Genomic DNA, 21,442 nt, shown 5'->3' with positions numbered 1-21,442 from the left:
GTTGTATTTTAGTTTTACGTAGGTAATTTTGTTTTCTAACATCCAATCCAACTCTAAAACACCTTATCTCCAACAGGATGTCCACTTTTGTCCCCCAACAAAAGCAAACCAAAAACAGATCTTTAACGTACCTGATGATCAAATTAAGAAACAAAATTAATTTCAGGAATAATCTAACACGCCATAAATATTCCTAAAATTAAAAAAGCCATGAAACATAATATGGTTTATCATAACAGATAGTTCGGAAATATGAGATGATCACGGAAAGGGCGTTTTACTAATTGTCAACCTTATACTCTCTTTTATTTTTTGAAATTTGAAATTTTCAAAAATAAATAAATAAATAACTCTCCCTTATCTTTCGATCTGTTTAATTAGCGAAAAGAGCTCTTTGACTTACATGTATGTATATATAAAATGGATTGAGATTAACACGTCGAGAATCCAGAGAGGATAACATGCACAATATCTTAAAATCCAAACGCAGAACATGTCCCATTCTTACTTTTTTTTTATATGAAAACTTGTCCTTTTTCTGGTTTCATGAATCTCAACTCTTCGTTTCTTTCCTTGATCCTTAACCAAAAGGAAGATAAATTACCATGTATATATATATATATATATACATACATATATATGTATGTATGTATGTATGTATGTGTGTATATACGTCCCCACATATTGTCTTGGGCTTCAACTTCATAAATTGCACCAGCCACCCACCCACCATCGCCATTACGTTCTCATCCTTTTGTCCTCCCTCTAAAACCTCATTTTTCTCTCACTTTCCCGCTTGTTTTCCGAGAAAATTGCTGGGTTTTGATTGGTTTTTGGTGGGTCTTTTCTGCTTTGGAAATTTACCATTTCCACGGGCTCTCTAGATATGGAAGTTTTGCTGTAGTACCAAGGATTCATGCAATATGCCATCACATATATATATCACCATCGAAATTTTCCTCCTTTTTCCTTGATTCATCTCATCTCGGAATCTCCTTAAAAGCTAAAAATTTCTTACGTTTTCACCCTCCTTTTTCCAAAAGAAAATCTGGTTTTTGTATTGGAGAATATTCCAATAAAATGGGAGGCTGTTGTAGTACAGATAGTCACCATGGAATTAAGAGAGGAGGGCTATTTAAAAAAAAATTTGTTGACAAAGAATATGAAGAAGATGAGGGAGATGATATGCGTTATGGAGAATCTGGGGCTCGTATTAGGCTAAAAGGCTCTTCTGGATACACATCAATGTACACGCAACAAGGCAGGAAAGGGATCAATCAAGACGCCATGACTGTTTGGGAGGTGAGAAATTCGAAACTATTACTCAATATTCTTGATTTGAAATGAAGTTTCCCATTGGATTTTTTTTTTCTTGAGCTCATGGTCGAGATGCAAACTCTAATCCTTAATATTCGAGGCAAGAATATGAATTTACCTTTAGGCTATGCCAGTAAACATGAAAAATTTCTGTTCTATATTATAGTAGGATTATGTTAGGTTGATTATTATGTATTTTTTTTTCCCCAATTTCATGATGTATATGCAATTTATTTGGTTTGTAATCCTTGAGGAATTCTGAATGTTCTTTTTTTCTCCTTTCATTCTGGATGCAAATCATGTGATTCGAGTTTCTATATGAGCTATCCAAATTTATCATGATTAGTGAATAGTGTGTGTGTATATATATATATATATATCAGATTTTTGGTTTCTCATGCCCCGTTTAGTTTGTTGATTCGAGTTTTTAATTCGAGTTGATATATAACTTTTATGTGAGAGTTTTTTACTGTAACAAAAAAGTTAGATGCGACTATTTTTGAGAGATTTTTACTGTAACAAAACTTGAATTTTAAACGTGAATCAGTGAAATGAATTGGGTTTAAGTATTTCCGTCTTGAGTTGTTTTCTATAACTGATTTCCTAATTTTTGTAGTGCCCAAAAAGAAAATTGTTGTCGTTTGCCTATTGCTCACACTAATTAATGCATTTTCCCTGTTTGCGTAAAACGTGACAGTGACCAAAACACACAAGCCACGCCATCTTAATTTGGGAAAAAAAAATACGTGACACTTTAATAGGAAAAGAAAAAAAAGATAGAGAGCATTAGAAGTGCCCACTTTAATTAAAACTCTATTGAACAAAAAATCTTACTTATGTGGTTCATTTGGGTCCCACTTTACAATGGAACTCCTATTACTGGTGGCTCTTGTGGATGGTGAGAATTTCTTTATTTCCCATGTCATTATTAGCATTAAACGCAAAATATGTTAATTTTCTTCTACGTTATATTTTATTTCGTCATCATTTTTTTTTTTTACTCTAATTTGTAACATTTATTTGACCTCGCTGGCAAATGATATTGAACGATATTCTTGAGGAAGCCTCTTCTAGCTAGGTGTCAGTTTTCTTTCATGCAATTTGCCAATTCAATGAATCCAACTAATATATTTTAGGTTATTAATTATATTACAGAACTTTACGGGTGAGAAAGATATGTTGTTTTGCGGTGTATTTGACGGTCATGGTCCCTATGGTCACAAGGTTGCACGCCATGTGCGTGACAATTTGCCCACAAAGCTTTGTAAAGCAATTCAACTGTCAAAGTTGAATAGCTGTAAGTATGGTGATGTCGGCGATGATCATAAAGACTTAACTAATAAATATGGTGAGAATAGCAGCACTAAATCTGATATTGACGACGACAAAGATGGTCAAAACGACGATAATGGTAGTTTTTGCCTTTTGTCGCTTTCTTCATCGGAAGCTTGTTTCATCAAGTCTTTCAAAGAAATGGATCAAGAGCTTAGCTTGGATTCTACCATTGATAGCTTCTGCAGTGGTTCTACCGCTGTAACTGTGGTTAAACAGGTACTCTCTTATATTCCGCAACTCTCGCGTCTCGCGTGATGCCAACTTTTTCATAAATGAAATAAGGTTAGTTTATTTTTAAGGAATGTGTAAGGTAGGGTGCGAAATGTGGACCCTTAAATTAAAAAGCAACGGTTAAAGATGACGATGCTCATAATAATTATGGTGAAAACAAGTACATTTGATAACATTCTCCTTTTTAAGTTTCATAATTACAATACTACCCCAATATTTCATAAAATTTCAATTAATTCCAATCAAATCTCAACCATAAGATCTAATGAAGTTATAGTCAAATACTAACCCTAACATCAGAAAAACTTAACCCCTTCAATCTTTGAGAACATGTAATTATTTTTGCTGTTTTTAGGCTATAATCTGATGTGCACAAGACCATGTAGTCCCTCCTTGAGATTGAATGTGATCCATTAGATTTGTACCCTAATGGTAGGGAAAAGTAAAGCCCCTAACATATAGACATTCCCTTATTTTTAACCTAAAAAGTCGCTTGTTGGTAGTAAAATGAAAATTAATGGATAAAGTTGATATCTGTTGACAGAGAGGTGTCTCTAATTTATATAATAGTTATTCCTTGGAGGAGTTAATCATAACAAATTATAATCTTGTTATAACCAATTTATTGGTGTCAATATCCACAGTATTATTAGTATAGCTATCCCGCGTTTGATAAAACAAAATTAGATTGAAATCAGAAGAAAATATTGTTTTAAGATGCAAATATAATGAATTATTGTTTTTAACTGGCAATCGTATTTTCTCCGAGTATTAATTCTCTATTAATGTGTTTTTCTTTATTGTACTGGTAGGGAGACAACTTGATAATTGCCAACTTGGGGGATTCTCGTGCTATTTTATGCACTAGAGGGGACAAGAATCAATTTGTACCCATTCAACTCACAGTTGACTTGAAACCAGATATTCCAAGTGAGTTTTTAACTTTCAACTCGTTTTCAGAGCTTCAAAATTATTCAGTCAAATTATAAAATTGACTTTTTTTTTGGCATTGATGGCTTTTTAATAATATAAATTATATAGGTGAGGCTGAGAGAATTAAGAATTGCAAAGGCAGAGTATTTTCAGCCGATGAAGAACCGGATGTGTATAGAATATGGATGCCTGATTGTGACTGCCCTGGTCTTGCTATGGCAAGAGCTTTTGGAGATTTCTGCCTCAAAGATTATGGCCTTATCTCAATTCCAGATGTTTCTTATAGAAGACTTACAAAAAATGATGAATTTCTGGTCTTGGCAACTGATGGGGTAAGAGACAAATTAACACTTCTACATTCTCCTAGGAGAACTCTTTATCTGAGTCACAACATTTCTTTTTTTAAATGTTATTTTATCGATAAATCACAACCTTTAACTGTTAAATTATTTTTTTATTCAAATTCTATTAAATTAGCGTTTAAGTTGATATGATTCTCATTTGATGAATTCGACAATTAAAAACTATGTCTGGCTATAGAATTCATTTATAATAATAATGTCTGTTATTTCTATGTCTTACTACTAGGCTATAGAATTCATTTAACAATAATTTGTTTTTTTTTTTCAATTTCAATTAAGCACAAGGACAAGAGTGTGAAAACTGTCCATTTCTTGACATTGACAAATGTGGACTTTCACATTGTGTTGACCTAGCTATGTCCCACGTCCATATTAATAGCAGAAAGTGGACAGTTATGAGACTAATGCAGTTATGGCGAGTAACAGCTTTAAGAATGTTGGAACAAAAGAGAGAAAATAGCCTAAAGAATGATCCCAAATATGTGAAACCCAAAACTGAAAATGAAAAGACTACTTGGAATTAAAACAGGGAAATTTTACACTAGGAACGAAATATTTTATTGATGAAAATTTTCTTTCAACCAACAAAATGTTTTCTTGTGGGTCTTTCAAATCACGAGATTTATACTTGTAGATACTCATAGGTAGAGACTTTCATTAAAAAACAAAAATCAATTCTGATTTATTCTAACCTTACACAAATATTTTTTTTTTAATCATATGACAACATAAAAAAATGGCGCACAAGCCATACTCATTTTCTACCATAAATGCCTTGACCTCTTAGAAAAAAGTGGCTAATATCTATTGAAGTCAACATAACTCAATGCATTCTACTTACAAAACATAGCAATTTCTTACTCCTTTGCAGGTTTGGGATGCCTTAACAAACGCCGAGGTAGTAAAGATAGTCGCCTCGGCAAAAAATCGCTCCATGGCAGCAAAACTGCTTGTAAACCGTGCAGTCCACGCATGGAAAGACAAGTATCCCGGTTGCAAGGTCGACGACTGCGCTGTGGTGTGCTTGTTCTTCAAGGACGACCCAACTTTGCTAGTCAAATCGAGCTCGATGGTAACCCGCCGGAGCAGCATCATAAACGCCTCCGAGTTTTCACTTTCTCGTAGGTTTAAGTCCTTCAGAAGTGTGGGAGCTAATAGATATTTCGAAGGAGATAGTGTCATTGTTGGAGTTGGATCAAAAGATCAGGAATATTGGACTGATTTACAAGGAGTTAGTCGAGTGAACTCCATAGTGAAGCTTCCTCGGTTCTTGAGTTTTCGGAAATCAACTAGTAATTTAGAGGAGGTTGATGCTCATTAGCATAAAATAATGTATTATCTTTGCCTTTTGTGAGATCACAGGGAAACTACAGTGTTAAAAGAATTGTGCAATTTCTTATTGATGATAAATGTCATGTAAAAGGCAAAAATTAACAAAAGAACTCCTTATGTTAAGATTTTTAACATAAATAAGATGTATCAAATAAATAATGAGTGTTGTTTGAATAATTTAGTAAGCAATTACTCTGTTAGCTCCTTGTCATATAGACATGAAAATGTAATTACGCATTAAGAGTTATCATTATTTTTTACTATATCTTATTTTCTCCTTAATTTGCTTGACCAAAAGACTTTTTGGAGTTCATAAATGGCAGTCAACAGTAATAATCGAAGTAAAATTTAATAAATGGGGAAGTCTTGTAAGAATTACTGAAGTTCAAGAAAAAAAAAGTTAAAATTAAAATTCAGGACATTTTACGGCCTATAATTCGAGGGACAGCCACCAAAGGAAACCAATGGTTGAAACTTTCAAAAGTATCCATGTTGTAAGGAGGATACATGTCGTTTTTTGAATATCAAACTTGCTATGAAAAGTGGTTGAGTTTTATGTCAACGACTTTTAAAATCTTTTATCAAATACACTGCTTCTGACATTTGCTTCAAAATATCTCGATACTTGCCCAACCAAAGGAAACCAATGGCTGAGACCTGAGACTTTCAAATTCATATACTTGGAAGCAACTTTCAGAAGCAGTCTATTTGACAAATGGTTATAAAGTGGTTGACACAAAACTCAACCACTTCATAGCAAGTAGAAATTTCCTATCTTGGAACTTCTATAGTAAGGACTTAAAAAAAGAAAAGGAAAAAAAAAAATCAATTGAAACTGCTATTTTAACATTTGAATTTAGTTTCCAACAGTCTACTTTTTGAGTGTCCACGTTAAAAATTTGTAGCGAGCAAAACTAAACTGATCTATTCACAAATCGTGCCTTTAAAAACTTAATTCAATAGTTAAAATAATAATTTTTACTGGTAGTTAAAAAAGACAGAACATGCCGTAAAAATTTCCTATTTATTTATTTTAACAAAGTAACAATGCAAATTAAACTAGTAAAAATGTAACACATCCATGCCAAACTAAAACTTTTTAATTGAAAAATGATGATAAGTACTTATAACGACAATATTATTGGCCTCTTTCGGCAAGAGATTTCAAACTCACAACTTCTCAGTCATTTCCTTTCGTCAACTCAACATGAATATGAACTCTTCCAACACCAAAGCCAAAAAAAAAAAAAAAACAAAATCAACAGTAAAAAGAATGCAAGAATAAATTAGAGTCCATCATAAAATCACTAGGCAAAGATGATAGGAGAAAATCTCGAAGCAATTAGTCAATAAAACCATTTGGAATATGCACAAAAATCAGCATTTGGGAAGATCAGCAGGTGGAGGAAGCAACTTTTGATTAGGCAACTTTCCATCTAAGACTAGCCAACCCATCTTCAATCCCCGACTTGTGTGAATCTCCAAGTGACAATGCAGGAACCAAACACCTATATATTGTCAAACATCAAAATTTGAAGAGATCAACAATAATTTCACACTTTGTCAGGTAAAGTTCTTAGTTGGAATTAACTTATTTAAATGTGATAGTTAAATTTATTTCTACCACAAATTTAACTCACCTGGATTATCTGCCAAAAACCTTTCAGGATCCTAATTTGGATCAAAATTCCCAAATCCTTGGCCTACAACAAAGAAATTAAACCATGCAAATGGAGGGGATGGCTTTCTACACCAAGAATGCTAGTATCTTGCATGACCAACTCCACAACAACAAATACAAGCTTTAATCCCACACTTGTGTTAAATGGAAGAACAACAACCTTTGTTCCATTGCCCACCATTGTATTGTTGGGTGGGGTCCCTATGTAATTAAATGGAAATATGGGACTGGTTGGGAAATCAGGAGTGTAAACCCCATTTGATTGTCCAAATAAGTGGGCTTGAGGAGGGCAGTATTGCTTGGGAGGGAAAAAGAAACATTGTTAATTGAAGCAGCAAACATTGTTCCATTAGGACCCTGGCAGGTCTTGTTATGTTGGCATGTGCTTGTTCCAAGGCCAATTGTGAAGAAAAACCGTTGGTCGACCTTTCGAGGTACATTGGCAGGGAACCAAGCAGTGGCTAAGCTGCGGAGTTTATTGGTGAATTTCGTTGCAAATGAAGTGTCATTGAGAGCCGGTAAGATTGGTTTAAAGAGTTGAAGTTTGATTGGTGAGATTGTGGAATGATGAGGAGTTTTGGATGGAGATTCATACTCTAGAATACCGGCCACAGTGGAGTTGTCAAAGGTGCCAAGACCAGTTACATATGGTCTAGCGGTCATGAAAAATGTGGCATTTGGGAAATGCGGTTTGGTCTTCAAAAGAGCATTTGTTGTCTTTCTAGGAGCTATGAGGATGATATTTGTGTCAAAAGGCTTGACATAAACAGCATCCGCTTCAACCACTCATAGCTCCTAGAAAGACAACAAATGCTCATAGCTCCTAGAAAAACAAATATCATCAAAGAGCATTTGTTGTCTTTCTAGGAGCTCTTTTTTAGCATTGCAAACCACACTCTTTAGTGCTGCATTGATTAGGCGGAGAAGTTAAAAAGAGTGGTTTGCAATGCTAAAAAAGAGCTCATCATTTAGGAGACGTTTGGTTCATGGATTAGAATTATAAGATTAGAATCATTTTTGATTTACGTGTTTTTTTGTGAGAAAAAACACTGTAACGAACCATGAACCATGATTCGAATCGGGGTACGAATCTCCTAACCAAACAACCCCTTAGTGCTGCATTGATTAGGCGGAGAAGTTAAGTCTTCCCTGGCTTCACCTTTAGTTTTTTAGTTTTGGAATTAATTATCTAACGAAAAAGTCAACATATTAACAAATCAGCAAGCAAATGTAAAAAATTGTCATATGTTATACTTAGTACTAAATTTAATACTATTTGTGAGATTACCCATAGTATTTAATACACTACCTTTGGCAGAGCAGTTATACAATGGACCTGGGAGCCCATTAATAGTATAGGCATCTGAGACATTTGGGCCTCCACCAGTTTGTAATGCCTGGCTAATCACTGCCTCAGGATCTGCATTCCACCGCTCTCCTGCATATTCATACATCTTGCATTTTATTAGCAAATGAATTATAACAGTGGAAAGAACACTAGAGAACTATATTTTATTTTTCTTTAAGCTTTTGATATTTATTTACCAAAGATTATGGGAACTTGTTTGTGAGGTTTAGTAAATGGGTAAGGAACGCCATGCTTAGGAAAAATGATTATTGGACCATAGACAGTAGATCTTAGCCATGATATGTGTGCATACCAAAAAAGGGTTCCTCTCTGTCCCACAATGGTGTAATTGTATACATAGCTTTGTCATGTTTGAATGGGACATTGGGTCACATATGCTGGCCCATCAGCCCACCCTGTTTGAAGCTGCCTAATGCCATGCCTGTTTAAAAATTAAAATAAAATAAAATAAACCATTAGATATTCAAGTAATTAATTGCTGTTTTAAACTAAAATAGTTTCATGAATACTTTTCTTATTTGGATATTTTTCATCATTTTATAGTTCTAAGAAAAAAATTTTAAGAATAACACTAATTTTGATTATTTTCTTATTGCAGTCTGCAACAATATATGGCAATTACGTGAGAAGAGAAAAAAATATTATAACAAGTCATTATAAAACATATTTTGTATTACTGCTATAAAAAAAATAAACTTTCTATTTACCAATGTATAGAAATGTTGTTCTGGACATGATTAACCACTTTGATGACGAGGCGGTCACCCTCCCTTGCAACAATGCGTGGCCAGGGAAACTGGCCGTTTACAGTTACTATGCTCTTAGTGTGGCAAAGTCTTGTCACATTTTGCAATTTGATCTGCAAATAATATTCAAAGTTGTTAACTAATTAGACGAACAAGAAAATGAATAAGAAAAAAATAAGAAAAGAATTCATATTTGCTATAAAGTAAGCTTAATTTCACAATGTATTAGACATACATCAAATTTATAACTTTAGTGCCTAGTTATGCCTGCAAATACATGTTCAGCAATAACAGACAACGTTGTGAAATACAAGATTAGGTTCCAATATTTTACACGTCCTCATCCTTCATATATGAGAATTTCACTAATTAGGCATTAGTTATTTTAAATAATAAGGTTGAAGTCAGAAAACAAATTAAAACACTCAGTTTCTCCTTCTTACTCATAGTTATTACTTAACCTCTATTTAAGCCTAACTATATTTGTTTATTCTCTAATATTTTACCCGCACCCATCCTTCGTATGTGACCATTTCACTAATTAGGCCCCATTTACTCTTAATAATAAGGATGAAACTAGAATACAAGTTAAAACGCTCGGTTTCTCTATCTTTAGCCATGGTTATTGCTTAACTTCTACTTAAACCTGGCCATATTTTCTTATTCTCGAATATTTTACGCCCCTTCCTTCGTATGTGAGAATCTCACTAATCAGGTCTCATTCACTTTAAATAATAAGGTTGAAGTGAGAAAATGAGTTAAAATACTCAGTTTCTCCATATTTGCCTACGGTTATTATTTAACCTCTAGTTAAGTTAAGTCATATTTATTTATTCTCTTAGGGCGTGTTTAGTTGGGGGGAACGGAATGGAATGGAAAGACCATTCCCCCCAATTCTTTTGTTTGGTTTCAGTTTCGTAGTTGGAATGGGCTTTCCAACGGAAAGCCCATTCACTCAATTTTAGTGAATGGGCATTCACTCGGGTGGGTGGTGGAATTACATTTCCATTCAGCCCATTTTTTCAATTTCTCCGTATTGTCCCCGAGGCTCAAGCGAGAAGAGACAAACCCTAGGGCTCCCATCGCCGTCGCGACCATCCAAGCTCCGATCGCCGTCGCGAGCACCCGAGCTCCCATCGCCGTCGCGACCCGAGCCGTTCTTCCGCCGATCGAGTCTCGCCTTCTCCCTTCCTTTTCGGCCTTCCTCCACTCTGTTTGGCTCGTTCGTTTTCGTTTCAATCTCGTCCTCGGATTTCGATTTCCTTAGATCCGGTTGTAGCTTCACCGGCGCCTCTATTTCCAGCAAGGTCAGGTCGCGGTTGATTCCGGCAAGGTCAGTCTCCATTCTTTGATCTCGGTTGAATTTTTTTCATTTTTTTCGAGTGTTTTTCGTATGGATTTGTTTCTTGGATTTATTGCTTTGCTGGTACAAAATCCGTGTGATGATCGATCCTCACAGATGCTTTGCTTTGCTTTGCTTGGCTCATTCAATCTGTTTTTTGTTGAACTTAAATGTGCTCATTGGATCTGTTTGGTTGGCTCGTTCGTTTTCGTTTCAGTCTCGGCCGCAGTTGATTCAGGCAAGGTCAACTCGCGGTTGATTCCAGCAAGGTCAGGTCACGGTTGATTCCGGCAAGGTCAGGCTCCATTCTTTGATCTCGGTTGAATTTTTTTTCGTTTTTTTTCGAGTGTTTTTCGTATGGATTTGTTTCTTGGATTTATTGCTTTGCTCAATGGAAAACCGTGTGATGATTTTGAGGGTTTGAAGTTTGAAACTTGTATTTCCTTCGAACAAGTGTAGAATGCTGAGGGCCGTGAGAAATTTTGTGTACCCATTTGTGATTTTGGCTGTGATTCTGTCATTTGTGATTTTAGCTGTGATTCTGTCATTTGTGATTTTGGCTGTGTTCAAACTTTTATTTCAAAAATTCTTCCTCCCCCTGCTAGGCATTCAAATATTGCACATCCTGATCACCTATATCTCACACAGAATTCACCTGAACCTTCAAACATCTTATACATTAAATCCCACCCCACTCAAACACATAAAAAAGAGTTACAAGACTTTGTTCTGATAGGTTAGCATTGAAATGGAGAATTAAGAAAGAGAGCAACTACCTGATCTTCAACCTTCATATGCTTTGAGAATAGCTTCACTGCAGGGCATTCTTTAGTCAATGATTGTAAACCCCTAGATAAAATTGGGAAAAAAATCATTTCTTATCAATAATGGCCAGAAGAGACGACACATTCTTATTGGTAGGAATACGAATGTACGAGCACCAGAAAACGAAAATATATAACTTGTCGAAAATGCACTCACCTTAGAAGTTCTATTGATCTCATAGCAGATGAACTAATAATAAGGATTGCAGGACAACCCAGATCAACTTTTCCTTCCAACATCTGCTTCTCACAAAGAACTTCTTTCCATGATGGGCCAAAAGAGACTTTCATATCTTTTCCCAAGGACTTTGCGTCCTCATATGTGCGTTGAGATAGCTCCAAAATGCACGTATCTGCACAATTTACAAATCACAAGCATAATTATATAAGTCTATCACACAGTACATAAAAATAAAATAAAATAAAATAAAAACAAGGATTCAGTATGAGGTTAGACCAACTTACATAGCCCGATGACATACAGAACAAGCGTGGATTGAGAATATCCTAAGAGTGACATTAGCTTATCTGAAACCCATGTTTTCAGATTTCCGTCACTTGCAATATTCACTGCCAAAAAAAAAGTTGAGGTTATTCCATTTGTATACTTTCTTAACTTTGGAAATGGTGTCAACCTCCGTTGAAGTGTGTCATCCTTTTGGTTCTTTCATTGTTTGACTAGTGCATACTTTTATGCTCAACTTTTTAGATAACGGAGTTGAAATGTACTAGTTTGGTTGTTTTATTGTAGGATAATGACTCGCTTAGGATTAGTCAAAAGTGAAATTTTGAGAAAGAGGAAGATAGTTGCTTTGCTTTTACATTGGTTGAATATTATGCAAGTAGTGCAAGGGTTCTTTCAATTGATGGAAAGAGCGGTGATGGAGGATATAGAATCAAACTTTGTACGGAGACAACTTTATGTGCTTGACGTGTTTGTTCATAGGCAATATGTTCATCAACTAGCTTATGCAAGTGATGTCATATGCAGAGATCAATTAAGGATGAATAGAAATGCCTTCACTAATTTGTGCACATTGTTAGAAACTAGGGGTGGGTTGAAAGCGTCTAAGTATTTGCAAGTAGATGAGCAAGTGGCTATGTTTTTACATGCCATTGCTCACCGTGAGAAAAATAGAGTTATAAAATTCCATTTTATGAGATCTGGACAAACGGTTAGTAAGTACTTTCACAATGTCTTGCATTCAATCATTCGACTTCATGGAGTGTTATTCGTTAGACCTGAGCCGGTTGTAGATAACTCAACTGATGAGAGGTGGAAATGGTTTAAGGTACGTACCTATTTATGTGTTATGTTTAAAATGGGCAGGACCCATGGTGTAATTAGTAGTTATATCTTTTATTTATTAGAGAATTGCCTAGGTGCACTAGATGGAACCTATATTAGGGTGAGAGTGCCTATGATAGAGAGACCCAAATACCGTAATCGACATGGAGCTGTAGCAACAAACGTCTTAGGAGTATGCACACGAGATATGGAATTTATATATGTGTTGCCTGGATGGGAAGGATCTGCAGCTGATGGTAGAGTATTATGCGATGCTCTACGTACGGCAAATGGTTTACGTGTTCCAAATGGTAAGTTTGTTTGTTACTAGTAAAGTAGTTTACTCGTTCTTTGTTACATCGTTCGTTGTTACATTTACAAAATGTTAAATCTATATTTATCAATTCTTTTAACAGGATCTTACTATCTTGTTGGTGCTAGATACACCAAGATATGTTTAGCTTTCAGAGGAATGGACTAAGTGGAGAAATACTTATGTTTAATGATTGGAGGCATCCTAGGAATGCATGACAATTGTATTTGTATTTTTCCTTGAGAGTTGGAACATGACGTGTGTTGTTTGCTTGTATTAGGACAAACTTATGTTAATTTTTTTCCTCGAATAATATGTGCCTCTTTGTTATGTTTTTGTTTATAGTATTTGCAAGTTACTAATTATATGTCAATGTTGATTCTTGATTGTATGCATGTTTGTTCTTTGTTATTGTTAGGATGGACACTTCCAAATCCAGAGGTCCAGGTCAAAATAAAAGGTTTTGGAATGAAGATGAGGATAAATTCTGAATTGAAGCTTTAATGGAGTTACATAACGAGGGAACATATAAAGCGGAAGGTAATTTCAAGGCTGGACATCTGCAAGCTCTTGAGAGAAAGTTACATAACAAGTTGCTAGGATGTGACTTACTAGCTAGGCCACATATAGAGTCAATGATGAAAACTTTGAAGACTCATTTTTAAATTGTTCATGAAATGTTAACCGGGTCTAACTATAGCGGTTTCGGATTGGATCCAGACAGGAAAACGGTTACTGCTGAGAAGCCGATGTGGGAAGTATATCTCAATGTACTTATAATTATAATTCAGTAATATGGTTGATAGTAATAGAAGTTGTTCATCTATTTACATTGTTTTTTGTATTAAATTCAGAGTCATAAGGAAGAATTACCGTTTAAGACCAAAGCTTTTCCCTACTATGATGACTTGTGTATGGTTTTCGGCAAAGATCGTGCAACTGATAGGGGTGCCGAGGCAGCTGCTGATGTAATTGAGGAACTTAAAAAAGAAGCAGCTGACGACATTAATATTGACGATGACTGTTTCAATGACATTCACAATACTACTTATGTTGATGAAGCGCAATCAATGTCTTTCTCACAAGCATCGGCTATTTCTCAAACTCAAGCCCAATTTCAAGGGTCGTCTAAAAGAAAAATGAAGAGTACAAACAATGCAGAGGCTTATGAAGCCATTGAAATCATCTAGTTTACTTGCTAGTGTTATGGAGAAGGCAAGTGAACGTTTAAGTCGGGCTATCGATGAAGACATGATGGAAAAACATAGCCGGATTAGGGATGAACTACAAAGGACCACAACCATTAACGCAATGGAACGACATAAGGTAGCTCGGACGATGATAAAGGATGATGCTTTAGTTTCTTACTTTTTTAGTATCACTGATGATGAAAAAGATGAGTGGGCTAGAGCTTTGCTTGCTAGTAATATTTAGGAGTGTTTGTTTAGTTTCAGTGGAAAAACATAACTGGATTATCTTTTGATATAGTGGTGTATGTGCTATGCATTTCTCTTTTGATATAGTGGTGCATGTGCTGTGCACTTTTCTGTTGATATTGTAACTAATTAGGATTATGTTTCACTTTATTAAATTGTATTAATTAGGAACTTGCTTCATTGACATATGACTATATTTTGGGATTATATATTTGAATGATATATTGTCATTTTTATTGTTGACAGGGGCCAAAGTTATATTTTTCAGGGAACATATCATGGTAGATGTCAAAAGTTATCATATTTGAGCTTGTGATAATTTATTATTACATAAAAATATCAAATATTATTTTTTTTACAATTGAAATATAGTTTTTAAATTATTATCCTTCAAATAAAAAGTTTTTTTTAATAATTAAATTATTTTTTTATTATTTTAATTAATTAAAATATTAAATTATTTAGGATTATTAATCAATGGTATTTTTATCAAAATACAGTTTATTTTCATTCCATTCTGTTGTCAATCAAACAGCATAATCCTCATTCAGGTATTGATTCCATAACTCCAATTAAACAAAAGAATCAGTTTGGCCTCGTTCACTTCGTGGATTCGAGTTTTCAATTCGAGTTGAGATGTGACATTTTCTAAGAGCTTTTCACTGTAGCAGAAAAAGTTAGATGTGACATTTTTTGAGAGTTTTTTACTGTAAAAATTTAAAACTGAAAACTCGAATCAGTAAAATGAACAAGGCTTTTATGATTCTAGCACATTCCAATTCCATTCCATTATCATTCCCATTACCATTCCTATTATCATTCCGTCATTGTAACCAAACGCACATATTTTGCACGGCCTCGTCCTTCATATGTGAGAATCTCACTAATTAGGTTACATTAACTTTGAATAATAAGGTTGAAGCAAAAAAAACATGTTTAAACACTCAGTTTTTCCATCTTTGGCCAAAGTTATTATTTAACCTCTAGTTAAGTCAAGTCATATTTGTTTATTCTCTAATATTTTACCTGCCCCAGTCCTTCATATGTAAGAAACTCACTAAATAGGCCACATTCACTTTAAATAATAAGATTGAAGCTAGAAGACAAGTTAAAACACACTACGACAAATATCATTATCAGTAGCTAACCAAAAACGCTATTAAGCACTACCAATAGTATTTTGTGGAGCGCTAGGACATTAAACACTATTAAAAGTCTTACGAAAACATAGCGTTCTAAGAACGATATGAAAAACGCTATAGAATTGAGGTCTTATAGTGTTTAAGTCAAGTTATTTTCAACCTCTTATAGCTATTTGGCATTGCTACGGTACATATCAATAGTTTTTTCCCTTGTTATGTTCATATTCTTATGGCTTTTTAAAATTATTATTAAATATTTTACCAATAGTAAAAGTTTTTTATTATGTTAATATTCTTTTAAATTCATTAAAATAGATAGTGATTCCGAGCAACATCTTACATCCAAATCCAAAGAGGAACATTCAAATTAAAACATAAGAACATTCAATGTAATAATTGTTATCAGTGTCTACAAAGTTGGCAATAAGATATTTACAACACAAGTCACACCATTTGTCCACAACTTTAACATTAAAACAAGTCAAGAATATAGAGAAATAACTAAATATATCAAAGTATCCAAAATGTCTAGCCAAATGAAATGGTTAAGTAAATAACCCATCTTGACAAAATGCTCCAACAAAAAGGCCATCTCCTCCAACAAAGCAACTATTGACCTATCAAAAAATTAGTCCAATTAATTAATTAAAACATATAAATTGATTAACTAATAAAGCACACAAAGAAAAAACCAGATAAACCATACAACTGAACAACATAACAAATTTCACTATAAAGGCAGAAACTTGTGAGCAAGGGCACTTGAGTTTCTCAGAGTAGGTCACTTTTTCAGTAATTGACATATAATCATGAGAGTCAGAGATAAAAGAATACTAACCTTTGAGAAACTACACTAAAATTTTTGAGAAACTATATCAAAAGAACAAGCTATAGGAAACCAACCTATAACATGAAATATAACAACATGAAAATCGTATGCCAAAAGTCCTTCTCTAAGCTCATTCTAAGAACAGCATAAAGAAATGACAGAACATGTTATACACAAGCACTAGAAACGCTAGAGTTATATCAGCTTGATAACACTACACACAGACATGATAATTAACACAAAGTAGAAGGTAATGGTAGAGTAGCACATTTTATACAGTTGAAGTGCCTTGGATACCATAGTTTTCCATATTATCACTATTAAGGACATATCGGTTTAGCAACAAGTTCTCAGCAAAATAAAATTCTACAATGACCATCTATGGATTATAGTCCATGGCAGAATACAAAATGGGTAAGCAGGAAAAGAATAGTCAGTTGATGCATGAGTATTCTATAATATTACCTCCATAACTCGGGGACTGAACAGCAATTCTCTCATTTCTGGATTTAAACTCTGCTCAAGAAATTTTATGATTGAGCTGGATAAAATTGTAATAGCAGACATAAATTAGTTCCTTTTAGCAAACAAATTACTATACAGTATCTACGTACTTTGGCTACAGAAAATGACAAGGAAAAAAAATCAAAATGCATAGCATTTTTTTTTAAAAAAAAAGTTTAGCACGTGGGTATAAACAAAAACGTGATGTGACACAATGAGACCTGCATGCAGACTTCTTGTACAACATGGATTTTGTAAAACAGTGACATGTGGAGATGGACAAGTAAATGACTAAAATATTGCAAAGTCCAGCAAGAGGTTAGAAATTTGGATAATCTGACGTTTGAACACTCTTCAAAAGCTTATTATTACTTTTCCATTACAAAGGTCGAGTTAATAGGATGTAGGCAAGCTCTAATTTCCTACATAGAATGAATTATCTAGTCTGCTGATAGAGAAACAATATAATAACGAGATGCTTCTCTGCCTCCAAAATATCAGAAAACGGGGTTTGTATGACGTTCAGAACCTGAAAATGCAAGGTGAAAAAAAATACATTTAAAATAAATGCATACACAGATTGTCTTTTTATGACATGTTCTAAATACAATTGTAAGGTTGTTGATTGTTAGATTGTTACTGACGTTGGGCAGTTGTGTGCAAACTAACAACCAATGTGAAGAGAAGACAGGAAAGTACAGCACAATAAAGCATATAGTAACTGTCAAGAATCTTCGAATGTACATCAGCAATATGAATTGGACTTAAAAAACAAGAAAAATATTTTATCATAGAACAAAATATTAACCAGTTACCAATGGTGTTTCTCCCTACCCTTCATCAGCAATTACATGGCCAGTGATGAGTAATAATGAGTACAGCTCTTCCAGACATTCAGTGTGATCAACGACGCCCCTGCCCTATGAACAAGTAAAATAACTTCAGAAATGAGCAACTGAAGCAGAGAATGTACTTCGTGGATTATTGTGTTTCTCCATAAAGAAAACAGAACACAGGTCATGTCAAAAAAACACGAAAGCGTCGATGAAGCAGAGATGCTAACTTAAAAGGGAAAAATGCGTAAGCATTGATTGCAAAGCAAAGCACAATTAAGAACGCAAGCCCCTTAATTAGTTTCCTCAGTTCTGACAAGATACTTAGTGTCATACAAGAAACTTATAATTGAGAAAAATCAGGAGGCAAAAGAACACCTGAGCAATCCAAGCAAAGCCCTTAGCAAACACCTCAGTGAGAAAAAGATTGTCACCTCACTTGCTGCTCTCGCAGAGCTCAACCTTTCATCCATGGTTGCCATTATCAAACAACAAAAACTTAAAAGACTATTGAAAGTCATACGGCAAATCTAAATTCTTACCGCCATTAAACTAGTTAATTTTTTTAGCTAATTCAATTAATGAGCCATATGTAAGTTCTTGTAGTATTCTGGCATACCAGAAATGGAAGCCTGAAGGTAGCTCGAGTCGACATCGTCGTTAAATGCAGATGCAGAAGCAGCTACGCCACAAAGGACCAACTGTTATTGGATGATAATACAAGAAAACAAACAAGTGTGATTGCTGAACCAGAGCAGAAGCGAAGGTGACATATCAAAAAAGTTACGTCTTAGCTCAGACTCCACAATTAAGGCAAAGAGATTTGTTGCGACACTTCTTCCTTCAGGTGGAAGCAACGCATTCCACTATTCCTATTCACTGGCTGAAAGAAGATGGCAGAAATTTTTAAATTTTTTTGATTGGTTTGGAAAGGATATACATAAACGACAGTGATATTGCTACAAACTAGAACAAGGGCTTCAACAATTCAAGCATAAGTTTTCACTATTGCCCTTCAAGATCGATAAGATACAATAAAAAAGTGGGTTGCGGTGTTGCCTTATTCTTCTATTTATAAAAGGAAAGATGTGAAGAGAAAATAAATACCACGAGAAGGGTAGTCCACGTATCTAGTAGAATATCACGCGCCTCCCAGCTCCATGTCTCTTCTTCAGAGTTATTATTCATGAGGTTCTTAATAACTTCGCTCATCATGGTTGATAACAGGGTAAGGGTACCAACGGGCCTAAATAGGAAATTAAAAAAAAAAAAACATCAAACCATGGCTGAGAGACCAAACGTCCAAACAAACTTACAGAACAAAAACCAAAGAAACAGAACTTACCTTCGTGAAGGTTGAGTATATCACCAAAGCAATAACAAATCTGTCAAAAACAAAAATTTTATGACCTAGAGATTGTGGGTTTTCTTCTACAACTAGGGAATTTCAAAGAAAAACGAAAATCTTCACTACAGATTTGATGAAACCAAAATAAACGAACCAAAACTAGAGAAGAATGGACGATTTAAGAAGAAAGAAGCCCAATTACAGATCAAGGCATACCTTGGAATCTTCTATGAAGCCCAAACTTGTACTGAGTTCGACGCAGATCAGAACGACCCAATCTTCACAAAATCAAAAACCAAAACTTTTAATGAGCTGATCGAGTGACGCGCACAGAGAGGGAAGATTTCTTCCCATGAGATTTTTTTTTTACCTGCTAAGAGGATCTTCGACTGATCAGTGGGGAAGCTAACAGCAGCATTAAATTTGAAAATCTAACAGAGCAAATCAAAAAGAAGGAATGGAGCGGGCAATTTGGGAATTTGGGGGGAATAGCAGATCGAGGTTTTTTTTCCTTGACCGACAAATGCCTCTTCCACAGAGTGGGGAAGCTTTTGTTCGTATAGGAATTTCAGTAGCAAGCAGAGCCAGAAGGAATGGAGCGGGCAATTTGGGAATTTGGGGGGAATAGCAGATCGAGGTTTTTTTTCCTTGACCGACAAATGCCTCTTCCACAGAGTGGGGAAGCTTTTGTTCGTATAGGAATTTCAGTAGCAAGCAGAGCCAAAAAAAAAAAAGGAGAATGGAGCGAGCGGGAATTTGAGAATATATATATATATATATATATAATATATTTATATATATTAAAATTTCATCAAATTTTAGGTGGGTTTATTTTATATATATATATATATATATGCAAAATAACGTTTTTTAAAAACGCTATGGTTATTATTTAACCTCTAGTTATGTTAAACCATATTTGTTTATTTTCTAATATTTTGTGCATCCTCGTCCTTCGTATGTGAGAATCTCACTAGTTAAGCCTAATTCACTTTAAATAATAAAGGTGAAGCGAGAAAACAAGTTAAAACACTCAGTTTATCCATCTCTAACCATGGTTATTATTTGGTTCACTCGGTTTCTCGTTTTAAGGCCCCGTTCATTTCACCGATTCGAGTTTTCAATTTTAGGTTTTTATAGTAAAAAGCTCTCAGAAAATGTCACATCTAAATTTTTCTGCTACAGTGAAAAGCTCTCTGAAAATGTCACATCTCAGCTCGAATTGAAAACTCGAATCCGCGAAGTGAACGAAACCTGTTGTCTGAGATTCAGTCTCACATTTTGCTTACTTCTTCATTTTAATGATTTTAACACACTATTGGCCGTAAGTACCCCTACCATAGAAAGCTTCCAAAACAAAATAGTTTCCTTTTTGTTGTTGTTATTCCTCCAAAACCCTAGTTCTCACTATTTTATCGTTAGTCATAGAAAATTAAAGGAATAAATAACTACAGACACAATTGTGAACCTATACGATTTAAGAAACCTTTTAACTACTATTAAGAATTAGTATTTTAATCGTTAATTGAGTTTTTAACTATCTGATCTATAAGTACACACGTTAAGAAATCAACATAAAACTACTCTAATCATAGAGCGAACTGTTAAAAACTTATTCCAATAATTAAAATAATAATTCTATCTATAATTAAAAAAGACAGATCCTATCATAAAATTCTCGTAAGATTTTACCTTAGATAATATTTGATCAATTTTCAGCGAGAAGCATAAATTTCCGACCTTTATTTTATTTTATTTTTTTTGGACGTTTGACATAAATATGATATTGTATATAGATTCATGCTTTCGTGTGTGGTGTATGTCGAGTGTTTAGGTGGGCAATGCGTGAGATAATAATGTACGACAACTTTGGGGCTAAATCTTACGAGGCATTATTTGCCTTTTTAGTTTATATATAATAACTTATTATCTATCAAAGTGAGTGGTGCATATGAGTAACCCCCATAACACAAACTCTCTTTCAATTATTCATAATTGTGATTTTAAAAACGTGACGTGTTTCTCTCATGGCCATGAAAATGGTCCGTACTCCCATGGACTTGTCTACACGCCCTAATGGTTATTGGGCCTTCTTGATTGTTTATTAAGAAAATACGACGAATGACATTTTTAAGACATACAGATGAAGTAAATAGTTGGCCAGTTTGTTACCGTTTTCAATCTCATTTTTCATATTTTTTGAAACAAAAAATTGAAAACGCGTTTGGCGAAAATTTTTTTAAAAAACAAAAAAAAAAAAAAAAAAAAAAAAACTTT

The 21,442-nt window shown here is 34.4% G+C and overlaps 2 protein-coding genes, 1 long non-coding RNA gene and 1 pseudogene across 8 annotated transcripts; 2 read left to right on the top strand and 2 right to left on the bottom strand.

Moving 5' to 3' along the window:
- Positions 1 to 764: 764 nt before the first annotated feature.
- On the top strand, positions 765 to 5,597 carry LOC21397155 (probable protein phosphatase 2C 65). The gene is made up of 5 exons (XM_010095261.2): positions 765 to 1,302; positions 2,473 to 2,868; positions 3,696 to 3,813; positions 3,925 to 4,148; positions 5,050 to 5,597. The coding sequence occupies exons 1-5, from the start codon at positions 1,081 to 1,083 to the stop codon at positions 5,497 to 5,499; spliced, it is 1,410 nt and encodes a 469-aa protein (XP_010093563.1). The 5' UTR covers positions 765 to 1,080; the 3' UTR covers positions 5,500 to 5,597.
- Positions 5,598 to 6,887: 1,290 nt separating this feature from the next.
- Positions 6,888 to 14,705, bottom strand: LOC112091042 (annotated as a pseudogene).
- Positions 10,313 to 14,364, top strand: LOC112091043 (uncharacterized protein At2g29880-like). 4 transcript variants are annotated; one of them, XM_024163771.1, is made up of 4 exons: positions 10,313 to 10,639; positions 10,866 to 10,943; positions 13,492 to 13,843; positions 13,928 to 14,364. In XM_024163771.1, the coding sequence occupies exons 3-4, from the start codon at positions 13,751 to 13,753 to the stop codon at positions 14,261 to 14,263; spliced, it is 429 nt and encodes a 142-aa protein (XP_024019539.1). In that variant the 5' UTR covers positions 10,313 to 10,639; positions 10,866 to 10,943; positions 13,492 to 13,750; the 3' UTR covers positions 14,264 to 14,364. The 4 variants fall into 4 exon arrangements, 2 of the variants coding, with proteins under 2 accessions (XP_024019539.1, XP_024019538.1); XR_002901973.1 differs by lacking the exons at positions 10,313 to 10,639; positions 10,866 to 10,943 and adding an exon at positions 12,193 to 13,071 and having other exon boundaries at positions 13,492 to 13,831; XR_002901972.1 differs by lacking the exons at positions 10,313 to 10,639; positions 10,866 to 10,943 and adding an exon at positions 12,193 to 13,071.
- Positions 14,706 to 16,115: 1,410 nt separating the features above from the next.
- Positions 16,116 to 19,741, bottom strand: LOC21397152. 3 transcript variants are annotated; one of them, XR_002901975.1, is made up of 9 exons: positions 19,536 to 19,741; positions 19,382 to 19,443; positions 19,163 to 19,202; positions 18,925 to 19,063; positions 18,437 to 18,700; positions 18,196 to 18,279; positions 17,819 to 17,904; positions 16,946 to 17,513; positions 16,116 to 16,268 (listed from the first exon to the last, which is right to left on the bottom strand). It is a non-coding gene; the product is annotated as an uncharacterized LOC21397152 (long non-coding RNA). The 3 variants fall into 3 exon arrangements; XR_002901974.1 differs by having other exon boundaries at positions 16,946 to 17,021; XR_002901976.1 differs by having other exon boundaries at positions 16,946 to 17,021; positions 17,819 to 17,899.
- Positions 19,742 to 21,442: the final 1,701 nt, after the last annotated feature.

This window comes from Morus notabilis, unplaced genomic scaffold, assembly GCF_000414095.1.
Source record: "Morus notabilis unplaced genomic scaffold, ASM41409v2 Scaffold403, whole genome shotgun sequence".
NCBI lineage: Eukaryota > Viridiplantae > Streptophyta > Magnoliopsida > Rosales > Moraceae > Morus > Morus notabilis.
This window is presented reverse-complemented; position numbering and strand designations above follow the sequence as displayed.

Coding starts and splice junctions, on each gene's coding strand:
- LOC21397155 (XM_010095261.2), top strand. CDS start 1,081: ATGGGAGGCTGTTGTAGTACAGATAGTCACCATGGAATTAAGAGAGGA. Junction 1,303..2,472: donor ACGCCATGACTGTTTGGGAG/GTGAGAAATTCG, acceptor ATTATATTACAG/AACTTTACGGGTGAGAAAGA. Junction 3,814..3,924: donor CTTGAAACCAGATATTCCAA/GTGAGTTTTTAA, acceptor TAAATTATATAG/GTGAGGCTGAGAGAATTAAG.
- LOC112091043 (XM_024163770.1), top strand. CDS start 12,228: ATGACTCGCTTAGGATTAGTCAAAAGTGAAATTTTGAGAAAGAGGAAG. Junction 13,072..13,491: donor TGGTTTACGTGTTCCAAATG/GTAAGTTTGTTT, acceptor TGTTATTGTTAG/GATGGACACTTCCAAATCCA.